This window comes from Sorex araneus, chromosome 2, assembly GCF_027595985.1.
Source record: "Sorex araneus isolate mSorAra2 chromosome 2, mSorAra2.pri, whole genome shotgun sequence".
NCBI lineage: Eukaryota > Metazoa > Chordata > Mammalia > Eulipotyphla > Soricidae > Sorex > Sorex araneus.
The window spans coordinates 323918964-323944053 of NC_073303.1; the positions used below are offsets into that span (position 1 = coordinate 323918964).

The following is a 25090-nucleotide window of genomic DNA, read 5'->3' on the forward strand; positions in this document are numbered from 1 at the left end:
AGTTTGCAGGGGGTGGCTGTCAGTGCTTCCATGTGTATTGGGAAGTAGGGGGAGGCAGCCCACCTCAACTCCGAGAAAGCCTGGAGATTTTAGTCACAAAACCCACATACCTGAATTTTCACCAGGGAATGGTAGCACAGTGGGTAGGGCGTTTGCCTTGCACTCAACCGACCCAGGTTCAATTTCGTTCCTCCTTCTCGGAGAGCCTGGCAAGCTACCCATGGCTTACTCAGTATGCCAAAAACAGTAACAACAAGTCTCACAATGGAGACGTTACTGGTGCCCACTCAAGCAAATCAAAGAACAAAGGGATGACAGTGCTGCTTTTTTGTGTGAGTGCTTGTCACAAGAATAGTTGCTTTCTTTTTGTTAGTGAAATCATTTTTTAGTATTACATTTTAACCCCTCTATTGACTTTCTAGTATGTATTGAAATTATTCCTATGAATTGTAATTTGCATCTTTTATTTAAAGTAAATATACTTCTGTGCATAAACTATAGAATTCTTGCAGCAGTATTTCTACATTAATACTCAATGCCTTCTTATCCAAATATATTACTGAGGTGCTTGTGGTACTTTTTTCAGTAGTGATGGTTTTTTTGGTGTGTATTTCCCATATTCAAGTAGCTGTGGTAGGTCTGTGTTAGATCCCAGTCACCTGTACCTCTGGTAATTAAATCCTGTGCTCCCCATTAAATGAATTGAGGAAGAAAACTCCTCAGTTGGGTGATGATTCAGGCCAGAAGAATTCCACAGGAAGCAGTGGAACTGGAAATAGAAACAGGCCTTTGTCATTGGTAGCTGTGCCGATGGCTTTTGTAATGGGCGAGAGGGTGACTAACGGAGAAAGTGGAGGCGGAATATGACTTGGTCTCGGAGCTTGGTTCTCAAACCAGTGGGGTGGTTTGTTAGAAATGAACACTGGGCCTGGCTGCTGACCCATAGTTGGGATTTGAGTAGAAGCTGGCGTTACGCACACAGGCTTGCCTTCAGCGGTGATATTTGAGAGTGACCCCTCTGGGGATGTTCTCCCGGGCGCTGGCTGTGTGTGGACCAGAGCCGGTATTGCTAATGTCTATCTTTAAGGTAGACACATGTGAGACTGATGAAACAGTTTGGTCATAGTCAGAGAATTCTAGAGCCTGCATAAAGGTGCCTTCCATGGCATGCTAGCCAGTTGCATCAGGAGAAAACTGAGGCCAACTGAGGCACTTTTTTACAACGCCCTGATGCATAATAAATAAGGTACATTTCTATGAATAGTAGATCAGAATAACTGGTATTCAACAAATGTCTGCCCTCTGTTAGCTTAAGTGTGGTAGGTGTTATTTTAAACCCAGTTGGCAATCCCTGCCTTCTTGCTGGGTCATTGTTCTTTATGTGGTTGGGGGGGTGCTGGGGGTTGAGTCCAGAGACCACACGTGGGAGGGAGTGCTCTGCTGCGAAACCACAGCTTGCACCTTTAGGGGAGCCATTTAGAAGAGAGGGTTTGCGCTTAGTAGGATTTATGTGATTGGGTTTCACAGTTCCCGTCTCTCTGTCCTTCTTGTTGCTGTTGTTACTCTCCTCTGCCACCCTTTGGAGTATCTGTTGTCATTCCACCTTAGGTCCTTTATTGGCTTATTGGAGGCTGCATGTTTTTGTTGGAGTTTCTGATGTTTGTTGGCTGCCCTAGAGTTTATAATTAGTGTGGAACTTATTTGGGGTAGGGGTTTGGGCCACACCTGGCAGTGCTCATAGGTTACTCTGGGCCTTGCACTCAGAAATTACTCCTGATGGTACCCGGGGGACCGTATGGGATATGGGATGCCAGGGATCAAACCTTGGTTGGCCTCGTGCCAGACAGATGCCCTGCCTGCTCTACGACCATTCCCATCCCACCAACCTTACTTACTACAGTTGGCCTTTCCAGTAACTTCTTCACATACTGTGGAAGAACTTTATGTACTTCATTTTCCTGCTTTTGTGCTATTGCAGTCGTGCATTTACTTCACTTCTGTTCTGAATTCCACGTATACTTTTTATCTGTTTTATACACAGACGCTTCTCTTTCGAGGCGATTTTAAAAATAGTAAAAAGACTCATATCTATTTACCATTTCTGCTGCTCTTCCTTCCTTTGTGTAGATCTAGTATGATTTTTTTCTTGAGGAACAGACTCCTCTTTCTTGTAGTTCCTGTCTGCTGGTGCGGTCTTTTCACTTTCATATGTCTGAAAACCCTTTTACCTTTGCATTTGGAGCATACACATTTCAGATTTCAAAGATGCTCATTTCCTAGCTTTAGAATTTTAAGTGGCTCTTTTACCTGTAGTGCCTTGATGTTGGTGCCTGGCCCTCGGGGTTGCGTTATTTCTGTTGAGAAGTCCATTTTCTTTGCCTTCTGTATGTGAGTGTTTCTTGGCTGCATCACAGAATGGACTTGGGTTGGGCTCTTGGTCCCTTCAGTTGAGTTATCAGTTCTGTGATGACTCTTGGCCACTCTCACTGCTTTGTGGTTACAAAGTTTCTGTAACCTCTTGTCTCGAAGTTTCTAGAGGCAGCTAGAACATACCTGTACAAAAGACTAAGCGTCCTTGACTCTTGCCTTAAAGTTGAAACTAAGGTTTTTCTGTGATTCTTTGTGCCTCTCCATCTCATTTAGTCTGTTGTACTTAGGCTGCTTCAAATAGATAAGACTACCTTTTAGTTTCACGGTTTGGTAAGGAGTATTTCTGATGTCTCTGATAGTTGGTGTGGATGACTACAGCTCAGAGTCTGATGTGATTATTATACCTTCAGCCCTGGACTTTGTCTCACAAGATGAAATGTTGACGCCGCTGGGGAGGTTGGACAAGTATGCTGCAAGTGAGAACGTATTTAACAGGTACGTGCGCAGTCTTCTCCTCAGAATGGAAGGGGATGCTGTTTATTATAGTAACCTCAATAGGAAATAAAATTACCAGGTTTAAGAGAAGCTACTAATAACTTATGTGGTCTGAGATACTACATGGGTACCACCTTATAGTAATACTCATAATTGTGGCCTGTTTTATACTTTTTTTTTAAACTAGTGAATCACTGTGAGGGTACAGCTACAGATTTATACATTATTGTGCTCATGTTTCCCCCATACAAAGTTCGAGAACCCATCCCTTCACCAGTGCCCATTCTCTACCACCAGTAAACCCAGTGTCCCTCCCACCCTCCCCAGTCCCGTCTCCCCCCACCCCAAACTGCCACTATGGCAGGGTATTCCCTTTCGTTCTCTCTCTCTGATTAGGTGTTGTGGTTTGCAGTAAAGGTGTTGAGCGGCCATTGTGTTCAGTCTCTAGTCTGCATTCGGCACGCGTCACTCCTCCCCCGCATGACCTCCGACCACATTTTACTTGGTGTTCCCTTCTCTGAGTTGCCCTTATACTGTTTTTTACTTCTTGGTTCTTACAACAACATAAGCACTTTTTCTCTGCTTTTTGGCAAAAAAAAAAAATAACCTTTGGGATTGGTCATACTTTTGATATCTGTGTAAATCAATCACTGAGATGAATATGTAATTTTTCTGTTGAAAATGGTGTACACATTGTGTGCCAGCCTTAGTATTTGGATGTGGGAGTTAATACTTTTGATGCACTATCTTCAGATGTTGCCCCCAGAATGACTATCACACACCTCTGGAAAATCACTATTCCTTTTCTAAAATTTATTAAAAGTAGATACATAAAGCTCATACTAGTAGAATATTATTTAACAGTAAATGTTTTGTGTAATGAATACAAGCTTGCCCAGGATTGCGAATACCAAAGATAGCTACAGTGTATTTTCAGGACTTTGAAAATTTGTCAAATCAAGTAAAGATGGAAAATATTTTGGCAAATGTGATCTTGTTAAAATCCAGATTGACATTGTCACTTAGGAAATTACAGATGCTATGTAATAAAATATATAAAATATTTTTCTTTACCCAAGCTTGCTTGCCTTTTTAATTTTTAACTGTTAAGTATTAATGCCACTGAACACTAATTTTCTTTTTCTGTGTAGACAAATGGTGGCTCGGAGTTTGCTGGATACCTTGAGGGAAGTCTGTGATGATGAGAGAGATTGTATTGCTGTTTTGGAAAGAATTAGCAGATTAGCTGATGATTCAGGTATTTATGTAGAGAATGCATTGTTAACCCTTTTTCCACACAGATTATTTTTATGTCAAGTCTGGTGAAGAATTTAATGTGATATGAGAATATTTACAAAATGATTTTTTGACTAACCCATCGATGAAAATCAAGTCTCAGATTCTACCCCTCCTACCACATATGGTGCCATGAGCACTGCCAGATGTGAACCCAAAACAAAAATGTATGAAACTAAGGTCTGCACATTTTATAATATGTTCACTTAATTGAACAGTTTGATTTTGGAGGGGCTGGAGCAATAGTACAGTGGACGCTTGTACATTGCTGAGCGAAGTTCAGTTCCTGGTATCCCAGTGGTCCCTGCCAGACTGCCAGGAGTGATCCCTGATTGCAGAGTTAAGAGTGAGCCCTGAGCTCCACCAACTGTGACCCAAAAACAAAACCAAAAAAAAGTTTGATTTTGGAAATATAAGATGCTTTTTTTATATGCTCTCACTTGCAAAAACATCAGTCATCCATCATAAAACAAGTGAAAAAACAAGGGTCTACTTAAAGGGGTACATTGTTTTGAGAGTTTGAAAATGTTTATGAAAATTTAAAAATATGTACTTTTATTTATTTTGGTTTGGGGGCTACACCCAATAGTGCTCAGGGGTTATTCCTGACTCTGTTCAGAGATCACTCCCGATACAGGGTTCTGGGGATCAAACCTGGGTTGGCTGCATGCATGGCAAATGCCCTACCCACTGTACTATCGTTACTGTCACTTTGGCCCCCGAAGTGTGTGTATTTTTTAAAACCAAGGTCTTAGGTGAAGAAATTGCCAGACATGGAAAGATTAGAATTACAAAATAGAAGACAGTGGGGATCAGAAGGTATTTAAGGCCATCATGCACCCTTTTTAAGCTTCACGTGTCCTTTTTAAAGTTGATTAAGTCTAGAACGCTTCGTTTATGGACTAGGTTAGGTGTTAGTCCTTATGATAGCTCGGAGTTTCTGAAGTGGTGGAGTTTATGGATAAGCACCGTATTAAAGCAGTGCTGAGTTAGTCGGCATTCCACTGAGTGCAGTATGGCATGGTGTGGATCAGAGAATCCGAAGTATATTTGACCTGATACCCCAGTAGGTGGGGAAAAAAGAAAAAGTGACTTGCCACCTCTTCAAAAGTCAGCTGTTTCTACATGATCAAGCAGAAAGCACACTCACACTTTACTGTCCCCCAGGCCACTCGCCTTCACCTCTGGGGGCTGCTTAGTCGTCTTTGGGAAACACAAGTGCAGATGATGAATGTATTAATTTCTTCCCCTAACTGATTGCTTAGTATTATAGACCATGAATGATAAACACGTGGGATTCAGTAGTCTTCTTTTCACTCATGGGGTTGGCCCTGTGCTGGGTTGTGCAAATCCAAAGCTATGTCTGAAGCCCCGAAATTCTGTTACTTTGGAAGACTGTGTTTGCTCACATTTCTGTTATTTCAATAGAACCGACTGTGAGGGCAGAACTGATGGAACAGGTGCCTCATATCGCATTGTTTTGCCAAGAAAACCGGCCTTCAATTCCATATGCATTTTCCAAATACTTGCTTCCTATTGTGGTTAGATATCTTGCAGATCAGAACAATCAGGTGAGAATGCTAGTTACATGTTCTTAATGGGAATTTGTGCAGTATATATGTAAATTGACTTACATGATCTCTTTTGGATATATATTTTCTTTAACTTCATTCTACTTTCAAAATAGCCTGTCTTAGACAATTCTGACAAATCTGTGCATTTCCTTAATGCTGGTTTCTGTGCTGCTAAGGAGCCATCCTCTCCCTGGGCGCCCTCGTGGAGCTCCTCCAGAGTCATTGGTTCATTTGGGAGATGTCTCTGACCAGAAATGATTTCTGTTCTGTTTCATCTGTTCCAAAGCAACCAAGTTCTGTCTTTGTAAAAGTTCAAGAAAAGAACCGCAAATCTTAATTTGCAAGGTTTGAAAACTACAGCTATCTTTTATGCTGGGATGTAAGTCTTCAAACTTGTGAAAAGTAGTAGAGTTTTTAAATATTGTGTAAACACTTTGTATGTATTGTCCCTTATTCCATAGGTGAGGAAAACAAGCCAGGCCGCGTTGCTGGCTCTGCTGGAGCAGGAGTTGATAGAGCGAGCTGACGTGGAGACCAGAGTGTGTCCTGTCCTGATAGACCTGACCGCCCCGGACAGCAATGACGACGTGAAGACAGAAGCTGTGGCTGTAAGGCAAATAGATTTTGGGGTTTGTTATTTTTCTTAGAACACAGGTGTTTGTTTTTTGTTTTTCAATTTAGGCATTACTTTTATACAGTACAATTATTGATTAATGTATTATATTAATATCAATTAGGAGCCAAAGTGAAGGTACAGCACCCGGGTTCAATCCCCAGCGTGCCATATGGTTCCCCTTGCTGTGCCAGGAATAATCCATAAGCCCTACTGGATTTGCACTCTTCCCCAGAAAAGAAAATAAAGTAGCTATAAATTAAATTTGAAATGTATGAGTGAGCTACAAAGGGACATAGGCCTGTTCGAAAAAAGGTGTGTCTTCTGTGGGCCTCACTTGGAAACTAGATGGCTTTAGCATCTGGCTCTGAAAAAATACCAGGGATATAGTAGATCTCTCCATTTAAGTGTTTCGTTTATTTCATCAGTGTTTTATAGTTTTCAGCACATGTCATGCGTTTTGTTGAGATTTCATGTTGCCTAAACCAGGCCTTCTAAAACTTTCCCACCCACAACCTTTACACCCAAGAAGCATATCCTTGAAACTACTGCCACAAGCGCCTCAGATTCGTTTTCTGCAGCAATTTTCAGGGGTTACTCCTGGCTCTGCACTCAGGGATCACTCCTGGCAGGGTTCAGGGGACCATATGAAGTGCCAGGGGTCAAACCTGGGGTGCCTGTATGCAAAAAAAAAAAAAAAAAAAAAATCAAGTGCCCTAACCACTGTGCTATCTCTTTGGCCCCCATGGTTGATTTTGGATTAATTTTAGTTTCTTATATGGTTGGGAATATTTTACTATTGCCAGCTGTGGAGGGAATTTGTTAAATAAATAATATTCAGCCAGATTTCATGCTCAGTACATCTTCATTTTATATGGTATTACATTAGCTGAAGTAGGAATATCAGAATTGCCTTGCTTTGGGTAGTTCTAATTTTGTTGACTGAAAGGTATGAACTGCCACTGTAGACTCCTTTCTTAGTGATGCTTCTAACTTCAGATCCTTCAGATTCTTTTTATGGATAATTTTTGCTCTTGAGCAGTCACCATTTATTACAAGGAAAAATGTAGGGGAGTTTTTTGTATCTAAAGTTATCAGGTAGAATTTGGAGTTATTTTTCTGGGTTTGCCATACTTACCATATTATGGTTGATTTTATTGGCAGTTTATGTTTATTTTTCTGTTTTTACTCGGCTAAAAAGATTTTTGTAATGTATGCAGTATAATGATGCTGCATTTCATATTTCCACTAATTGCATATGCTTTCAGTAAGTTGGCAGATTTAACTGCGAAGTCTCAGTTTGATGGTATTTTGAGTGTGTTTCTGTCCTTATTGCAGATAATGTGCAGAATGGCCCCCATGGTCGGGAAGGACATCACAGAGCGCCGCCTCCTCCCCAGGTTCTGTGAGATGTGCTGTGACTGCAGGATGTTCCATGTGCGAAAGGTACTTGTCAGTCAGCTTCTGCTGAAGGATACATTGCTCTGGTCAGTGCACCCAGAAGTGAAAATACAAAGATTGCTTGAAAGAACTCTATCTGTGCTCTTTTGAAATGTCAGTGATGCTTATGTTTGTTTCAGGTCTGTGCTGCCAATTTTGGAGATATCTGCAGTGTAGTTGGCCAGCCAGCAACAGAGGAAATGTTGGTAAGTACTGTAGAAACTTACATACCATAAACTCGACACTATGAACACTTGTACCCATTTCCCATCATTACTGCACCATATTTGATGGGGTTCAAATATGGTGTGAACCATCAGAACACTTATAATGGCGCTTAGAGGCCTCCCTAAAAGCCTCCGTCCCTCTCAGAGAGCCCAGCAAGCTACCGAGAGTACCCCGCCCGCACGGCAGGGCCTGGCAAGCTACCCGTGGCGTATTCAGTATGCCAAAAACAGTAACAACAATGGGCCTCATTCCCCTGACCCTGGGAGAGCCCCCAATACGGCAGCATTAAGAAGGTCAAACAAGGAGAGGCTGATAAAATCTCAGGGCCAAACGAGGCTGCCAAGACGAAGAAGGACTAAAATGACTGTTTGCACTTTTTAACACACATACGCTGGCATCAGAAGCATCCATCGAGGACCTGATGGTGCAAGCGCAGAAGATCAAGTACATCATAGGATTGACCGAGACGAGAAGGTATCGAACACATCATGCCATTTTCGACACTGGAGAACTGTTCCTCGGAACATGCGTTGCAACAGTAGAGGCGTCGGTGGTGTGAGTGTCCTTGTCAACACAAACTTGGCCATGAGCATTGATTCATTCGAATGCCTAACAACCCAAATTGGATGCTTACGTTTGAATAGATTGTGGCTCATTGCCGGCAGTTTCTATCTTCATCGTCTACACACCAACATCCAACTACAGCGAAGAAGAAATTGAGAAGTTCTACATGGAGCTGGAAAAGTTTTATAAAGAAGACCACATCTTCTACAAGGTCATTGTCGGTGATTTTAACGCCAAGATAGGACCTAGAAGTTCACCTGAAGAACTCCACATCAGGACCCATGGCCTAGAATGGAACGAACAGGGTGAGAGACTGAGTTATCATGTTGACCAACACCATCCATGGCAACTCGCAGTTCCAGAAGGCCAAATCAAAATGTTGAACATTGGAGTCTCCTGGTTCTTCCACAACAGAATTGACCACATCATATTCAATTGACAGTTTTGCCTGTCCGATGTTGCTGTTGTCCCAAAATTCCAGACGGGATCAGACCACCGTCTCCTTCGTGCTAAATTCTACTTCCCGGAGCAGGGAGAAAGGGCTGCAAAGTTTAAGAAGAAAACCCTAAAGAAGACCACCAACTGGGAGCTCTTTGGCACTATTGCAGCAATATGGGAAGATGTTGTTGTTGACAACATCGACGAGGAATACGATTGACTGGTTCAGCACGTCCATGACTGCAAGGAATGCAGAGAGAGAGAAAGCCACAAAAAGACATCTGTATTCGGAAACTTTTTTTTTTTTAAAAGGCCAACTATCATTTTTATTTCATTTTTACCTTGATACTACAGCATCATCCCTTGTGGGATCTACTTATTAAAATGAACACACATTTATTATAAACCTATCGTATTAAAAATAACTGACAACAATATAATAAATGGGCAGAGCATATACTAGGAGTAACTTCTAAGCACAGAGCTTGAGTAGCCCTCGAACACTTCAGAAACTCTCGAGCTCATTCGCCAACGTGGTTTGGCGAGAGCCTCAGGCTAACAAGCTAACGTCTGAGCTCACAAAGCTGTGGAGAGAAGCGATAAAGGGAGACCTCCAAGAGAGAAGAGCAGCAGTGTGGGCCAATGCAGCAGAAGCCGGGAAAAGTATTCGCAACACTCGCTGTCCTTCACTAACTATAAGACCAAGATGACTGCTCTCTGACATCCTGGTGTATCTATCACATCTTCCAGAAGGGCAATGGAAAAGGTTATCCACGACTTCTACTTGGATCTCTTCGATAGCCATGTCCACCTGCCCACATACCAAATTCCACAGGGTGGATGTCATTCCCAACGTCCTCCCTTCCTAAATCCGACATGCTATTTCGTCGGTAAAGAAGCATACAGAATCCGGTCCAGACAAGGTCTGACATGAACAGCTGAAGAATCTGCCGCCAGTACTTGTCAATATACTGGCTCGGCTCTTAATACGCTACCGGTCCAAATGCAAGGTTCCATCCCAATGGGAAACTAGCAGGACAAAAAGGGCGACGTCCACGACATCGGCAGTTATCACCCAATCTGCCTGTTGTCTATCGTCTACAAGTTATTCACTTGAGTCATCCTGAATAGGATTGGCAGAACACTAGACAAAGGACAACCATGCGAGCAAGCCAGGTTCTGAAAAGGATTAAGCATGATTGACCATGTCCACATGGTGACCAAACTCATTGAAGTTTCTCGAGAGTTCAAGATGCCGCTCTGTCTGTTCATTGATTTAAAGGCCTTTGATTCTGTTGAGACTGAAGCCGTCATCAAAGCCCTAGCCAAACAGGGCGTTCAAAGTCAGTAGTCAAGATCCTCCGTGAGCTGTATTGTGGATTCACCATCAGGATCTCTCCATTCTACAAGGAAATGATCATCAACGTACAGAGAGGGGTTTGACAAGGTGATACTATTTCATGGAAACTCTTCAGTGCCACCCCCGAAAACATCATGTGACAACTGGAATGGGAAGGAATGGGAGAGAAGATAGACGGTCCGCAACTACACCACTTCTGCTTCACTGATGACATTGTTCTAAAAACATCAAATATCAGCCAAGCGGCACAAATGCTGGCTGACTTCGACTGTGAGTGTGGAAAGATCAGACTGCAGCTGAATCTCACGAAGACAGTGTTCATGAGAAACGAACTAGTTCCTGGTGTTCCATTTGCTCTCAACAGAATGAACATCTGCAAATGCAGCAGTTATGTGTACCTGGGTTGAAAACTCAAAATGACAATCTGGCGCCAGAACTGCGCAGGAGGAAGAGAGAGGTGTGGAACACCATCAAGAGCATTGAAGAAGTGGCAAAGAGGACAAAGAACCTCCGGCTCCAGGCACATCTTTTCGACTCCACCATTCTTCTGCACTAACATATGCCTCAGAGACCTGGGCCCTACGAAATCAGGACAAGATTAGGTATCCCAAAGAGGAATCGAAAGAGGTATCCCAAAGAGGAATCAAGCTATGCTTTGAATATCACATTTCATTCAAATGAGAGAAGGAGTCTGGAGTTCTGACCTCCATTGACGATGAAGAATCAGGGATGCTGTCTCGTTTGCCAAGGTGTTGAAAATCAGATGGGCTGAAACATAATGCGCTTTAGAGATGACCGCTGGACTAAAGCTTTTATCAACTGGATTCCACAGGATGTCAAAAGACCGAGTGACCGCCCACCTACGAGATGGTCAGACTTCTTCATCAAGAACTTGAATGAACGGTTTGAGGCTCTTCGTGTTCCTGGAGCGAGCAGAGGACACTGCCAGGCGACAGGGACGAATGGGATGACAAGTGATATAAGTGATTGTAGAAACAAAGGAATACATTGTACATTACAAATTTATATATGGAGCTTGAAATGTATACATTTACCCACAGTTTTATCCAAAAATAATTTCTTGACTAAAGAGACATGACTTCAAGTTTGGCATTTAAATGTCTGCAATCTGGACACTTTTAAATTACATTTTGATAGGAAAAGTTTGTTGAAAATGGAGGTGTGCATAAATTTTTTTTTGTCTTTGTACCATATCCAGTGATGCTCAGGGCTTAGTCTCCTGACTGATTTAGGCATCATTCCTGGCGGGGTTCAAGGGACCATTTGGGATGTCAGGAATTGAATCCAGGTCGATTGCATGCAAGGCAAGCTTCCTGCCGCTGTATTCTGGCCCCTGTGAAAATTTTTTTATCCTTATTTTTCTTATCCCACTTTATTAAACAAATCAGCTCTTACTCAGGTGATTGTGTTGCATTTTAGTAAGAAGTTAAACCTTTTTTACTAATTATTAGTACTTACTGAGTACTAATACTGAACTGTGTTTCTACATCTTACTAAGGAAATGTAATACATGAAAACACCCTAAAAGCAGAAAGTAAAATAGAAGTAACCGAGAAACCTACTATATCTGTCTGCTGAACAAACATCCTTTTTCCATAGCTTCCCAGGTTTTTCCAGCTTTGTTCTGACAACGTGTGGGGAGTCCGCAAGGCTTGTGCTGAGTGCTTCATGGCGGTTTCCTGTGCAACGTGTCAAGAAATCCGGCGGACAAAATTATCAGCTTTGTTTATAAATCTCATCAGTGATCCTTCACGATGGGTAGGATTTGGTTTGGTTGCACCTTTTTGTAAAATAATACCTTCCTTAGCTAAGTTGATTTTAATTTTGTAATTTAGAAAATTATTTCTAATTTAGAATGTTTTTAATACTGAAGAGTAGATAGTAGATGACTATCTTACCTTTCAAAAAAAAAGCTTTATTTCTGATGAGTATGGTATAGAGTACTGGCACACATCTTTCTTATTTCTATGCAACAGGTATTCAGTCTTCCTGCCTGGAAACATTGAACTTACCATATTTTGTTGGCTTTTTGGTGGCTAATATTTCTCCCCGGCAGTCATGGTTTTCTTCATTCTTTTTGTTATTTTTAATATTTGGGCCACCCCTGGCTGTGCTCAAAGCTTAACGCCTGGCTCTGTGCTCAGGGACCACTGTGGTGTGCTTGGAAACCTTATGTGGTGCTGGGGATTGAATCGGGGTTGACTGCATGCCCTATAAGCACCTGTTTCTCTAGAACACCCATTCTTTGTGTTCTTAAGAATACACAGCACGGGACTGGAGCCACAGCACGGCAGGGAGGGCATTTCCCTTTCGTGCAGCTGACTCGAGTTCGATCACCGGCATCCCGTATGGTCACCTGAGCACCGCCAGGAGTAGCCCCTGAGCACTGCTGGGTGTGATTTTTCTTGAAGAAGTTTTGTTTAAGGCAAATGTTATCTAGGATCCTATTTCAAATTTTTGTGTTTGTTTGTTCTTTATTTTTGTTAAAAGCCAGGATAGGAAAAAAATTGTGAGAAAATACAGTGACTTTTAAATTTAAAAGAATGATTCATAGTAGTTCTGAATCTGTTTTTTTTTTTAATTGAATCACTGAGCTACAGTTGCAAAACTTCCATGTTTTGAGTTTCATCATACAGTGATCGAACACCCATCTCTCTACCAGTGTACATTTTCTACCACGAATGTCCCTGTGTCCCTCTCCCCATCCCCTTCCCTGCCACTATGGCAGACAACTTCTCTCCTCTCTCTCTCTCTACTTATGGGTATTACGGTTTGCAATACAGATAGAGAGGCCATCATGTTTGGTCCTTTATCAATTTTCAGCATACATCTTCATCCTGAGCGATCCCTCCAGCCATCGTTGACTTAGTGATGCCATCTCCATCCCCGCTGCCTTCTCCCCCAGCTCATGAGGCAGGCTGCCAGCCATGGAGCAATCCTCCTGGCCTACCATTCCTTGGGTGTCAGTCTCATATTATGATATTTTATACCTCACAAATGAATGCAGTTATTCTATGCCTGTTCCTCTCTGACTCGTTTCACTTAGTGTGATTGAGTTTATTTTTTCATGGTTTGATTTTGGGGCCATTCCTGGCAGTGCTGCAGGGCTCATCTGCTGGGCGGGCATCAGCCTGGGTTCCAGCATATGGCACGTGCTCTCCTGCCCGGTGAGTGGTCTCCGGGCTGCAGTCGAGGGTTCTTTTAAAAAGGTTTATTATTAAATATACATTGATAGCAAATGTAATAATAATAATATCTCATTTAAAAAATTATTTTCTTACTTATTTTTGCTTTTTGGGTCATACCCAGTGATGCTCATGGGTTACTCCTGGCTCTGCACTCAGGAATTACTCCTGGAATCACTCCTGGCAGTGCTTGGCAGACTGTATGGGATGCTGGGGATCGAACCCAGGTCGGCCGCATTCAAGGCAAATTCCTTACCCGTTGTACTACCGCCTCGGCCCCAATGTCTCATTTTTTTGTTTTAATACTGTCCTTTCATTCTTCCAAGGTTCGCCAAGCAGCTTTTCAATCTCTGGGACCTTTTATATCCACCTTTGCTAATCCGTCTAGCTCAGGGCAATATTTTAAAGAAGAAAACAAAGGCTCAGAAGATACACCAGTAGAAGACAAAAATAGGTATGATTTTAAAACTTTGCTTTCCAGTTTTACTGCTTGTGAACATTTCCTTTATGTTTTTTTATAATAGATACTCTGTTTGGAGAATTAGTAATTTCTCTTAAATATAAAAATTGATTAATATCTTTATAGTTTTAGCTTACATATTTGTTAAACATCTCTGGTTTAATATTAAAATGTGAAGCCTGATACCTAGCCTTAGAAAGTATATATTATAGATTTGATAAGTTTGTACTAGGTTATTTAATAGATTATTTGCTTATTAAACTGTTCAGGTAATATTAAAAGTAAGTTTCTGTAACTTAAAATATTTGGGATTTTTGTAGTAAAATATAATTTATAAATACTTTCATTTTTATTATATTTTTCTTTTCAGTCACAATTTAATTGTGGATCTTGGATTCTCTGTCTAGAGATAATGATTGAATTGCTCAGTTGAGGGGAGAGTGTTTCAATGATGAGCATAAAATTATGAATACATATTTTAATTGACCAGATTTTTATATCTTAAAAAAATTACCTTAGAATAATTATCTGTAGATATTTTTTGCATTAAAACATTTCAGTTCAGTTTCAGGTTTAAAAGTTTATTATATATTCTTAAGGAAAAATGATTCAAAACTGGAAGTGCATGGGAAGTTATGCACCAACAGTTAGAGTTTGCACTTGAAATAACTTAGTGCCTGATTTTGAAACGGTCCCTGCCTGTAATGCTTGAGTTACCGTAGTGCTTGTCCCTCCCTTACCATGATGCTAATGGACATTTTCTTCGTAGGTCTTGATACTGTGATAATTGCTTTCTTGGTGTTTTGATTTGGCAGTTCTTCCTTTCTTCTCTGCTGCCTTGTTTTACCTTTTTGCCCGTTCTCCTACTGTCCTGCTGAATAGCCAAACAAACCTGAGGTACTGTTTTTTGTAAAGGAAGAAAAAAAAATCACTCTAAGCCTGTCTTCCTAGCAAGCAAATTCTGTCAGTTCTTTTGAAAACAGCTGCTACAAGGAGTTTGATGAAAGTGATGAGGGTGGGGGATGTTACCAGCTTTTCATTTTTTATACCAGCATACCTTTTCACTATCTAATTGTATAAAAACTTTATGTGATTTCTTTTCAAATCTCAGAGTCTAGTGAAAGTTAAATTTTACAGAGAATTGTACAGAACAAAGGTCAAGAAACTGTGTGGAAGGCCAAATGATAAATATTTTTGGTTTCTGTCACAATTACTTATACCTCTACCTTTGGAGTAGAAAACAGCCAGGGAAAATGCATAAGCACCTGGCCTGACTGTTTCTCTAGATCTAATTGACCACATGGTTGGTTTGCCTGTCGTGGCCTAGACTTTATTATTGATGTTGAACATTATTGGAAGAGATACTTAAAAGAGATCTGTCATGTTTCACTACACATCTTAATTTCTCTTCCATTGTAAAAAGATAATGTTTTCATATAAAATCAATAGTTTGTAGCATTGGACATCACTTTCTTGTATTGTGGGAAGGAGAGTTCTTACCTAGAGAAGTTAGGTTAAATACTGTAAAAAAAATTTTGTATCTGTTCCTAACTTCAGAATGAGTTAGTCCTATATTAATCTCAGATCAGTAGTTTGTCCACCCTCCCTTTAGTATTTCACTGACATTTTCTTTTGAGTTAGTTTTAAACTGCTTTTATTTAAGATCCATAATTGATTATAATTGAGCACTTACTATGAACCAGCTACTGTAGATGAAAGTGTAGAATTTGATTCTTAAGGTTCTCTCAGTTTCTAAAATTGCTCAAAGAAATATTTCACAAAGCAAGTTGTTTCCACTATTATGTAATATTGCATCAAATCCTGGAAATAATATCACTTTAATACTCTTGAAGCATTTATTGTTTATAAAGTCAAGCTATTGAACGCTTTAGAAATGTTAATAAAAGGCAATTTCTAAGAACAGTTAAACACTCAAATTTGCTATTTTTAATTATGTAAAATAAGCATTTTCTTTTCTACTCTGTTGAGCCAACTGTTACTCTGTTCTCTTAATACACTTATGTTCTTTTGGTTCTCCCTGCTTTCTGTTTGGGAAGCCATCCTGGTCTGTCCGTCCGTACCTCATTTAACAAACTGAATGTCAGTGTTTTGTTTGCTGTCTCTAGACTTACTTTCAAGAATCTTTTCCTGACTTCTTCAGTGTCTTCATGTCTTCATGTCTTTGCTGTAAATAGCACTGGAATGAGAGCACTAATTTTTAAATTGTGTGTTTGCATAGATATTTCCGAGTGAGCCAGCAGCCAACCACATGGAGCTGCCTTGGTTTCTACGGGCTCAAGGGCTCCTTCTGCCTCAGTACTGAGTGCTAGCCAGCGGTGCTTGGGACTAGACTTCTGGGCATGGGGCCTCCCACGCCACCCCCACAGGACCACCAGGCTTGCACTCCAGCCCTTTGAGCCCTCTTCCTGGCACTACCCTCCCTCCAGCCTAGTTTGTCTTTGAAAATACCAACACCTTCACTTAGTCTGGCACAGAGTTAGCACGTTATAAATATTGATGGAATTATTTTAAGAAAACACTGGGGGCCGGAGGGATAGTACAAAGGGGAGGGCGTTTGCCTTACGCATGGTCAACCCAGGTTCAATCCCTAGCATCCCATACGGTCCCCGAGCACTGCCAGAAGTGATTCCTGAGTGCAAAGTCAGGAATAACCTTTGAGTATTGCCGAGTGTAACCCAAAAATCAGAAGAAAAAAAAATTACTGGGCTTAATCTCAGAAGTCGTAAATAACTGAACTACTTATGCTAGTAGGTTTTTGTCCTAAATGGTTAATCCGGCTACATATTCATTCCAAAGTGAAATTGGAAACACTTCACTGATGTTAAGACTTCACCTAATTTATTCATAGTACTTGAGAGATGTCTTTTTTTTTTTTTTTAATTTCAGAATGTTTCCTAGGCCCGTAGTCTAGTGAGGAATCCTAAGGATATGATTGTAATTGTGTGTAGATGCCAGAGGAAGCCTAAGGCTCTTTGAGAGAAACTGCTGAGTCCCCTCTGGTGCCCTACCACCACTGTCTCTTAGGAGACAGGACTGTTCACTTCTTACAAAGAATTCTGTCTCATCACTTTTCAGAATACACTTTGATTGTTTTGAAAGGATTTTGAAAGCTTTTGTGTCACAGTTACTGTAGTTTTTACATTTGATATCTTGCACTGACTGTTAACCAGCTCCAGGAAAAATAGGTATTTAGAGGGCTGCAATGATAGCACAGCAGGTAGTGCATTTGCCTTGCATGTGGCTGACCTGGGTTCGATCCCATAGGATCCCAAGCACCGCCAGAACTTATTCCTGAGTGCAAGACCAAGAGCACCACCTGAGCACCACCAGGCTTGTCCCTAAAACAAACAAAAAGAAAAGGGTATTCAGTGAATTTATTTGACAGCTTGAAGCAACTATTAAAATTGTAATAGTCCATAATTAATGTAATACAGTGTTTTCGTCAAAAGAGTTTACTTTTTGGGACCTGAGCTGAGTTCGATCCCCAAGCACTGCCAGGAGTAATTCCTGAGTGCAGAGCCAGGAGTAAGCCCTGAGCATCACCCCAAAACCGAAAAGAAAAAAAGGTTATTTTTTTAAAACTTTATTAGAAGGTTTAAGCTTGGACAGTTGAGTGATTTTATTGTTTTTTGAACTGTTTTTTTCAAGAGAACAAAAGGAAGGTGGCTTCAGGGGCAGCCCTTGAAGGCTGGATGCTTCGAGCCCAGAGTACTGGTCTGTCCCTTACTCTGCATTCTCTCCGATCGCTCTTGTGTATGTGAAGACACATGTCTCAGGAAGCACCTTTGCTTTTTCCTTGCTCACAGATTGGCCTGTGTCCTTTCCGCCCTTTCCTATTTCTTAGGAAGGTGTTTCCCGTTCACCCATGTAAGCTGTGTTCTTGAGCAGCCTTCTTTATCTCAGAAAGACATTTTTCTTCTCAGCTACTTGATCCCTTTGCCCTAAACCTAAAATGATGCTTTAATGGACATTCAGGGAGGAAAAACTGCTTAAAAATCCCTCACTCTCGTCTGCCTGACTGGTTATATCTTTCATCCATTTTTCTTTCGACACACACATCCACAGCTCAGACACACTCTCCTGAACTGCTAACCTTCATATCTGTCTCCCGTGGCCGGCTAGTTTTCCATAGACGTCACCACCTAAAGTTTAGCACAGACGCTTGACTCAGCCGGTCTGAAGCAGAACTTTGCACTTGTGGATGGTCAGCCCTGCCTTACTGTAGCGCCAGCGTGCAGCAAGTGTTCTGCATCTTTGAACGACTGTCATCATCATGTTCAGTGTCTTCCATAACTGGAGAGTCCTTTATTCCTGCCTCCTGTTTTTCCTCCAGCCTATTTTCTAGACTGCACCGATTGGTCTTTCAAAAATAACACATCAAAAACTGTAATTCCGTTAATTCTGCATCATTTCCTGTAGCCCCTGGGATCAGTTCCAGAGGGGTTTGGTATGGAATACAGTGCTTCCTGAATTTTTCTGCCGTGTCCATCATTTTCTTTTCCTAGACATGAAATAATTCATTCTGTTTTCCTGCAAGTGCTGTACCTCTTCTATCTCTCTAACCTTTGCAGCTGCTGTTGCTGCTTTGAGTACATTTTCTGCTCTTTTGTCTCACGAATGCTGCTTCTTCTGGATATAACTCGAATCGAATCGCTAAAGCCTTTCCGTTTCCATTCCTTTTGGCTTTGCTTCCTGTGTCCAGTGTGTGTACTTCTTTGCTTACCACTCTCGCAGTTATTTGCTTATGTGTTTAGTCCTCCCTCTGTACCTAAATAATAATCTCACAAGCAAGATCTGTGTCTTATTCCTATATGAATCAATATAGACTTCAGTTCCTGGCTCCTAGTAGGTGCTCAATCCATGTTTGTCAAATTTACTTGAGTCAGATAAAACTTGAGGGGATAAACATTATAAACTATAGTGCCGGAGTTAAGGTCATGAGTACGGTACTTTAACAAGTACCGTACTCATGACCTTACTTTAACAAGTACTTTAACAAGTACTTTAACAAGTACTTTAAGAATTTGTCCTTATTGCTTACATTATGACATTGTGGGAAAACTTTGGAAACTGCAAAGTAGAAAAATATATTTTTACACGTAAGCAGATTTTAATATATTTTGTGAGATAGTAGATATTTTCTGATGCAGTATACTATTTTTTCCTTTTCTTTTTATGTAAACAAATATGTTTTAGTTCTTAGTATATCATTTAAGCAGAATGGCAGCACAAATTCTAAAAATGAAATAATTTAAGAATTTTACTTAAAATCTACTGGAGGATTTATCTCCCTACTATTTTTCTGTAGCTTTTAATTATTAAAATCAACATGGTATTGTAAATCCCAGGATTCTTGAATGTTACCTTCTCCAACTAATATATTTTCGTATCTAGACGTATGCTTCACGGATGTGTACCTCTTTGAATACAGAACCTCTGATGGAAAAAGAAGCATTATCTGTAACATACATAAATCACTTAATTTGAATAGATTGTCTATAAGTTTTAATACTTAGCTTGTCTAAATGCTTTTTTGGACTATGTTTGACTTTTTTTCAGTAACTTTCTTATACTTTCATGTTTTTCCTCCAAATGAAACAATTAAAGGATCAGAAATCAAGAAGTGCCAGAGGATGTACAGATCAGGCCTGAAGAGGATTGTTCCGATCCCTTTGTGGATAATTCCAGTGTCAAACTGGGAAAAACGATGGAAGATGATAGTGAAACATCTAAGAAATCTCCAGGTGAAATAAACGTTCCAATGGACAGCTCTTTACTTTGTACTTTGTCCTCAGAACCTCCTCAGGAAGCAGCTAATAGTGCGAATGATAAAAAGCCTGGTAACGCCAGCTGCATGACGCAGCCCGAGGTGGGCCCCAGCTCACACGGTTCCGCTGTCTTAGACCAGGAGTTGTACAACTCCTTCCATTTCTGGAGGACTCCTCTTCCTGAGATCGATCTGGATATCGAGCTTGAGCAGGCTTCTGGGGAAACACACAACCCAGAGAACCCTGAGGCATCGTGTGAAGTCACTGTACCAAGTATTCCAAATATCCCCATGGCCACCCGGAAGGAACTTGAAGAAATGATAGAAAATCTCGAGCCCCATATTGACGACCCAGATGTCAAAGGTATGGTGAGGCGTCACTCAAGTTCTTGATTCTAATTATATTATTTTCAGGCTTTGTCTCCTAGAAAAACTGCCTTTTTCTGTGTGTGTGTGTGTGTGTGTGTGTGTGTGTGTGTGTGTGTGTGTGTGTGTGTGTGTGTGTGTGTGTGTGTGTGTTTTTAAAGAAAATAGACTTTTAAGTTGTCTTGGTACTGTTAAGCTAATTTTCACAGAATTTCATTTAAGATGTGGTTACCTCTATTTGTAACTAGCGTATAATAGATTTCTATTAATTTACAAATCACTATTTTTCACTGTGTTTTCACTGAATAGTGTTTTCAGTAGAACGCCCTACTAATCTTTCATGATAGATTATCTTTTACAAAAGCTTTATGACTTTTACCTTTTTTTACTTTTTTTTCTACATTGTGTGGCTTTTTAAATGACAGTTTGAATTTGATGGTACAGCAAATACTAAATTTTCATCTCCTTACGAGAATTGAGACACAAAGACTTAGAATTTTGATCCTCTTTTAAGGGTGTTCACAGCTGATGTCTCAAAAAATATTCGACTCCAGATTTTAGCTTTTTGTTTAAAATACATTTTAATAATATTTGACAAGTTTTGTTTATTTGTCTAACTTCAGTAATGGTAATTCTACGTTTGTTTTTTTGGTTTTGTTTTGGGCCACACCCAGCCGTGCATGGGCTTCATCCTGCATCTGTGCTCAAGATCAGTCCCGGTGCAGGGGTCCAGCCCCGGCTGGCAGCATGCCGGGCAAGCATGCCTGGCCCAGTGTGCTCTCTCACCCTGTGTGTCTTTCTTACATGGCTTTCTTATGAAATAAAGATTATGAGCTATGCTTTAAGCCTATTTCAGGAGCTCTCGTTGCATTATATAATTTGCTGGCCCTCTGCCACATGTACTTACTGAAATACTGAATAAGCAACACAAAATTCTTTTTTTAACAAATAAGCTACGAGTGATATGCATGGTTTGTTTCAAAAACAACTTCACGTGCATGCAGGCTTCAGGATCAGAAGATGCCTAATACTGTTGGGCTGGAATTGTACTGGGGAGTGGGGCAGAGCAGGACCGTGGGTGGGGCGCTTGCCTTGCACATGGCCTACCTTGACACCTCGTCATAGTCCTCCGAGCCTGCCAGGATTGGTCCCTGAATGCAGAGCCAGAAATAAACCCTGAGCACTGTCGGGTGTTTCCCCCCCACTTTTTTTTGTGTGTATGGGGAGGAGCCTTCCTCCCCCCATACACACAAAATGTGCCATGGGATGGAGAGAGAGTACAGGAGCTAAGACGCTTGCCTCACATGCAACTGCCCCTGGTTCAGTCCCTGCCACCACATAAGGTGCTCTTGAGCACCACGAGGAGAGACCCCTGAGCACTGCTGGGTATGTCCCCTCCCCCAATAATTAGTACTGTGAATTTTCAGACTTCTGGTAAATTTCAGTATCAAAACTTAGTTTAGCCTTTACGCCTGCCAGTGTTTCCGTCTGTCCTGGTCTTTTCTCTCCTGAGGGCAGTACCTTACAGCTGCTCACTGGGCCTCATCCTGATTGTGAGAGGTTCCCTGGGCACTCAGACACAGCTGCAGCACTCCTGGCAAGTGGGCTCCCTCTGAGGGGCGCCTGAGTGCGGTGCAGCAGAAAGAGGGGGCTCCGGGGGAGCGGCTGAGGCTGCCTGACACGGGCTTTGGATCTCATTGGAATCCAAGGTCATGCTTGACTGTGGCTTCCCTTGGCTCTCTGCTGTGCCTTGTGCCGGGCTCAGTCTGCGGCACTACAGAGAGGAGACGGGGGCACACTGTGTCTGGTCTGGCCACTGTGAGCAGTCATTTCTTTCAGACTGTCAGAAATACCTACCTGGGGCTACAGCCACGCACCGCGAGTAGGGCGCTTGCCTTGCACGCAGCCAGCTGAGTGTGACCCCGGTACACCAGCAGAAGACAGAGGGTTGAGCACTTGCCTTGCACACGGCTAGTCTGTGGCTTCCCTTGTAGTTCCCTGAGCACCACAAGAAGTAATTCCTGAGTACAGAGCCAGGATAACCCCAGAGCATTGCTAGGTGGGGGACCTCTCCCCCCAAAATGATGCCCCGGTCCCCCATGGTCCGTCAGCACTGCCTGGAGTGACTCCTGGGTGCAGAGCAGGAACACCTGCATGAGACCCCTGCCAGCACATTCTGCCTTTGCATGTGGGCAGGGCTGGGGGGACGCCACTCCTGTGGGCCTCAGGCTCCAGTGACCACTGCTCCCAGTCCCCGCCCGTTAGTGCTGGGGGACCGAGTGCACGATGAGCATGCTGTCTCTGAGCTCACCCCAGCCCTGACAAATGACTGCTTTTAAATTTATTTGGCAGGGAGAGGGCCATAGGGTACAGGGAATCAGACCTGCTGCTTCTGCCTATAAACCGTGTGTTCCAGCCCTTTCCTCTGGGCTGTTTCCCTGATCCCAAAATAACCCTTTCAGAAGATCGACAATTTAAAAAAATTTTTTATTAGTGAGTCACCGTGAGGTACAGTTCCAGGCTTACAAACTTTCGTGCTTGTGTTTCAGTCATACAGTGGTCGAGTGCCCATCCCTCCAGCAGTGCCCATTCACCACCACCAATGGTCCCAGCATCCCTCCCATCATCCCCACCCTACCCCCCTACCCCCACCCTGCCCTGCCTCCATGGCAGGGCATTCCCTTTTGCTCTCTCTCTCTCCTTTCGGGTGTTGTGGTTTGCAGTAGAGGTATTACGTGGCCATCATGTTCGGTCTATAGTCTACTTTCAGCCCACATCTCCCATCCCGAGCGGGCCCTCCTAGCACCCTTTACTTGGTGGTCCCTTCAGAAGGTTGACATTTAACCCAGATTGGAAAGTTTTTTGATCAGAGACTAAATTGTGTTGTTTGTAGGTCTTTCCCCTTGTTTTGGACAGATCTTTGGGAAGCTTTTTTCCCTCCCCTTTTTTGGGATCGTGCTTGGGATCCAATCCAGGCCTCACAAGCGCAGAGCAGTGCTGCCCCGCCGAGCTGCGCTCCCGGCTCCCGGGAGCCATTCTCCAGGGTGAGTCCCTGTCTCCAGAGGAACCTTTCAGCATAGTGGCCGGTCTCCGCAATGCCCAGCAGGGAGGGGCAGGGCATGCAGTGCCAACGTTGAACAACATTGAAATGGCCTTAGCCATTTCAGAGCACCTGCTCGCGGGTCCGGGTTCCCTTTGGTTCCGTTTCACAGACCTGCACCACACGCTCTCTCTGGGGCGCATGTCCCAAGGAGCTCTCTCACCCATAGGCGCTCTCAGCTTCGAAGGCTTCTTTGCTTTAGAATTTTGCTCATTTACCTTTTACCATCCTCAACGTAGTGATGTTTTTCTTATGGGTTTTTGTATCGGAGTGTGTGTGTGTGTGTGTGTGTGTGTGTGTGTGTGTGTGTGTGTGTGTATGTGTGTGTGTGTTGTGTTGTATTTTCGGGGTCTAGATTGATACAAAGAGAAGAGACTTTATATGGAATGCCGAAAAGGCCAAAAAGGGGAGAAGGTGTCTCCATTCCAGATACTAGGACAGTGGAGGTGTTTCCGGCATCATTCAGTTTCCAAATCCCAGGCAGTTGGGGTCACTGGTGGCTAATAAGATTGAACTTGAACAATGACTTCGTTGAATTGTTGCAGCAGCTTGATTTATCATGGCTACATCACACATAGCAAAAGGAGGAACTGCCCAGATTCACAGATTAATTTCTTTCCAACTCAGACCCAGCAAGCAGATTGGACCCTTTTCTTTGCGGGGTGCTCCTGCACATGTGTGATGCGCCGAGGATCCTAGGAGCCGCCTGCCAGCTCAGCAGGGCGTGACGGATGCACAGGAGGCGTTGAGCTTAATAGGGAACTTCCACACAAACCCCTCCCAATGCATTTTATGGGAACAAAATATTTTAGCCCACATGCATTGTACGTTCTCTTTTACTACTATTCGAATTTAATTTGGGGAACTTAACAGGAGGAGCTAAATGATTAAGACCCTTGTTTATGTTGAGGCCGAAATTCTACGAAGGACGAGGATGACTTTCATATTGTTGATTTTTCATGATTAAATACCTTAGATTTACTTAATTTAGCAAATAATCTAATCAAAGAAGACCTCATTCTCTAAAATTCTATAGATATATACCTAATATAATGTAGTAGACTTATTAAATTTATCAGTGCTGTAGCATAGTGACAGCATATCTCAATAGTTGGTCACTGGTTGCTTTACATTCTTAAGTACAGTGGGGACAACTTCCTAAGTTTTGTACAAATTAAAATTAAGGGAGCAGAGAGTTGGGTGGGGAGGGCATTTGCCTGGCATGTGGCCAGACCGGGTTCAGTCCCCAGCATCCCAGATGGTCCCTCAAGCCCTGCCAGAAGTGATCCCTGAGCGCACAGGCAGGAGTAACCCCTGAGCACTGTCAGGTATGGCCCCAAAATAAAAACAAAATTTAAATAAATTGAAGTTACTGTGTTCAGCGCCCAGATAGATCATTACTCGAAGTTATGCTAAGCACTTGTATCTTGCAAAATTTCTTATTTGGGAGAGTAGAGGGATGCTTTTCATTGGTTTTAATTCCTTTTATAAAGAAGGTGCAATTCAAAACATAGATATCTGCTGTGTGCTAGAGTCCAGTGGTCATTTGTTTGTTGCAAGCAACATGAGTCATTGGAGTTTGATGTTTGGGACAGATCACTAATTTCACATTTAGAATGAAATGCAGCAAAACTGGGTTAAAGTCTGAGATATTAAAAAATTTAACTGCAACAAAAATCTTTGTAATTACCGTTGTTTTATATTGGCAGGGTTTGTGTGGCGCTCCTCTGCTAAAATAGCTTAGTAAGTAAGCCTTGTCAGTTTGCTTCACGCACTACCAAAACATAGTTCA

At 42.1% G+C, this 25090-nt stretch overlaps 1 protein-coding gene across 4 annotated transcripts in view; it reads left to right on the forward strand.

Moving 5' to 3' along the window:
* Positions 1 to 25090, forward strand: part of PPP4R1 (protein phosphatase 4 regulatory subunit 1) — a 51887-nt gene that overhangs the window by 13316 nt on the left and 13481 nt on the right. For 2 of the 4 annotated variants that reach the window (XM_055126803.1, XM_055126804.1), the window contains 9 exons: positions 2730 to 2865; positions 4017 to 4123; positions 5590 to 5732; positions 6197 to 6343; positions 7687 to 7794; positions 7929 to 7994; positions 11999 to 12157; positions 13911 to 14038; positions 19673 to 20196. In XM_055126803.1, coding sequence (XP_054982778.1) covers positions 2730 to 2865; positions 4017 to 4123; positions 5590 to 5732; positions 6197 to 6343; positions 7687 to 7794; positions 7929 to 7994; positions 11999 to 12157; positions 13911 to 14038; positions 19673 to 20196 — 1518 coding nt within the window. The remainder of the gene's footprint in view (positions 1 to 2729; positions 2866 to 4016; positions 4124 to 5589; positions 5733 to 6196; positions 6344 to 7686; positions 7795 to 7928; positions 7995 to 11998; positions 12158 to 13910; positions 14039 to 19672; positions 20197 to 25090) is intronic. The other 2 variants (XM_055126805.1, XM_055126806.1) reach the window with 1 other exon arrangement.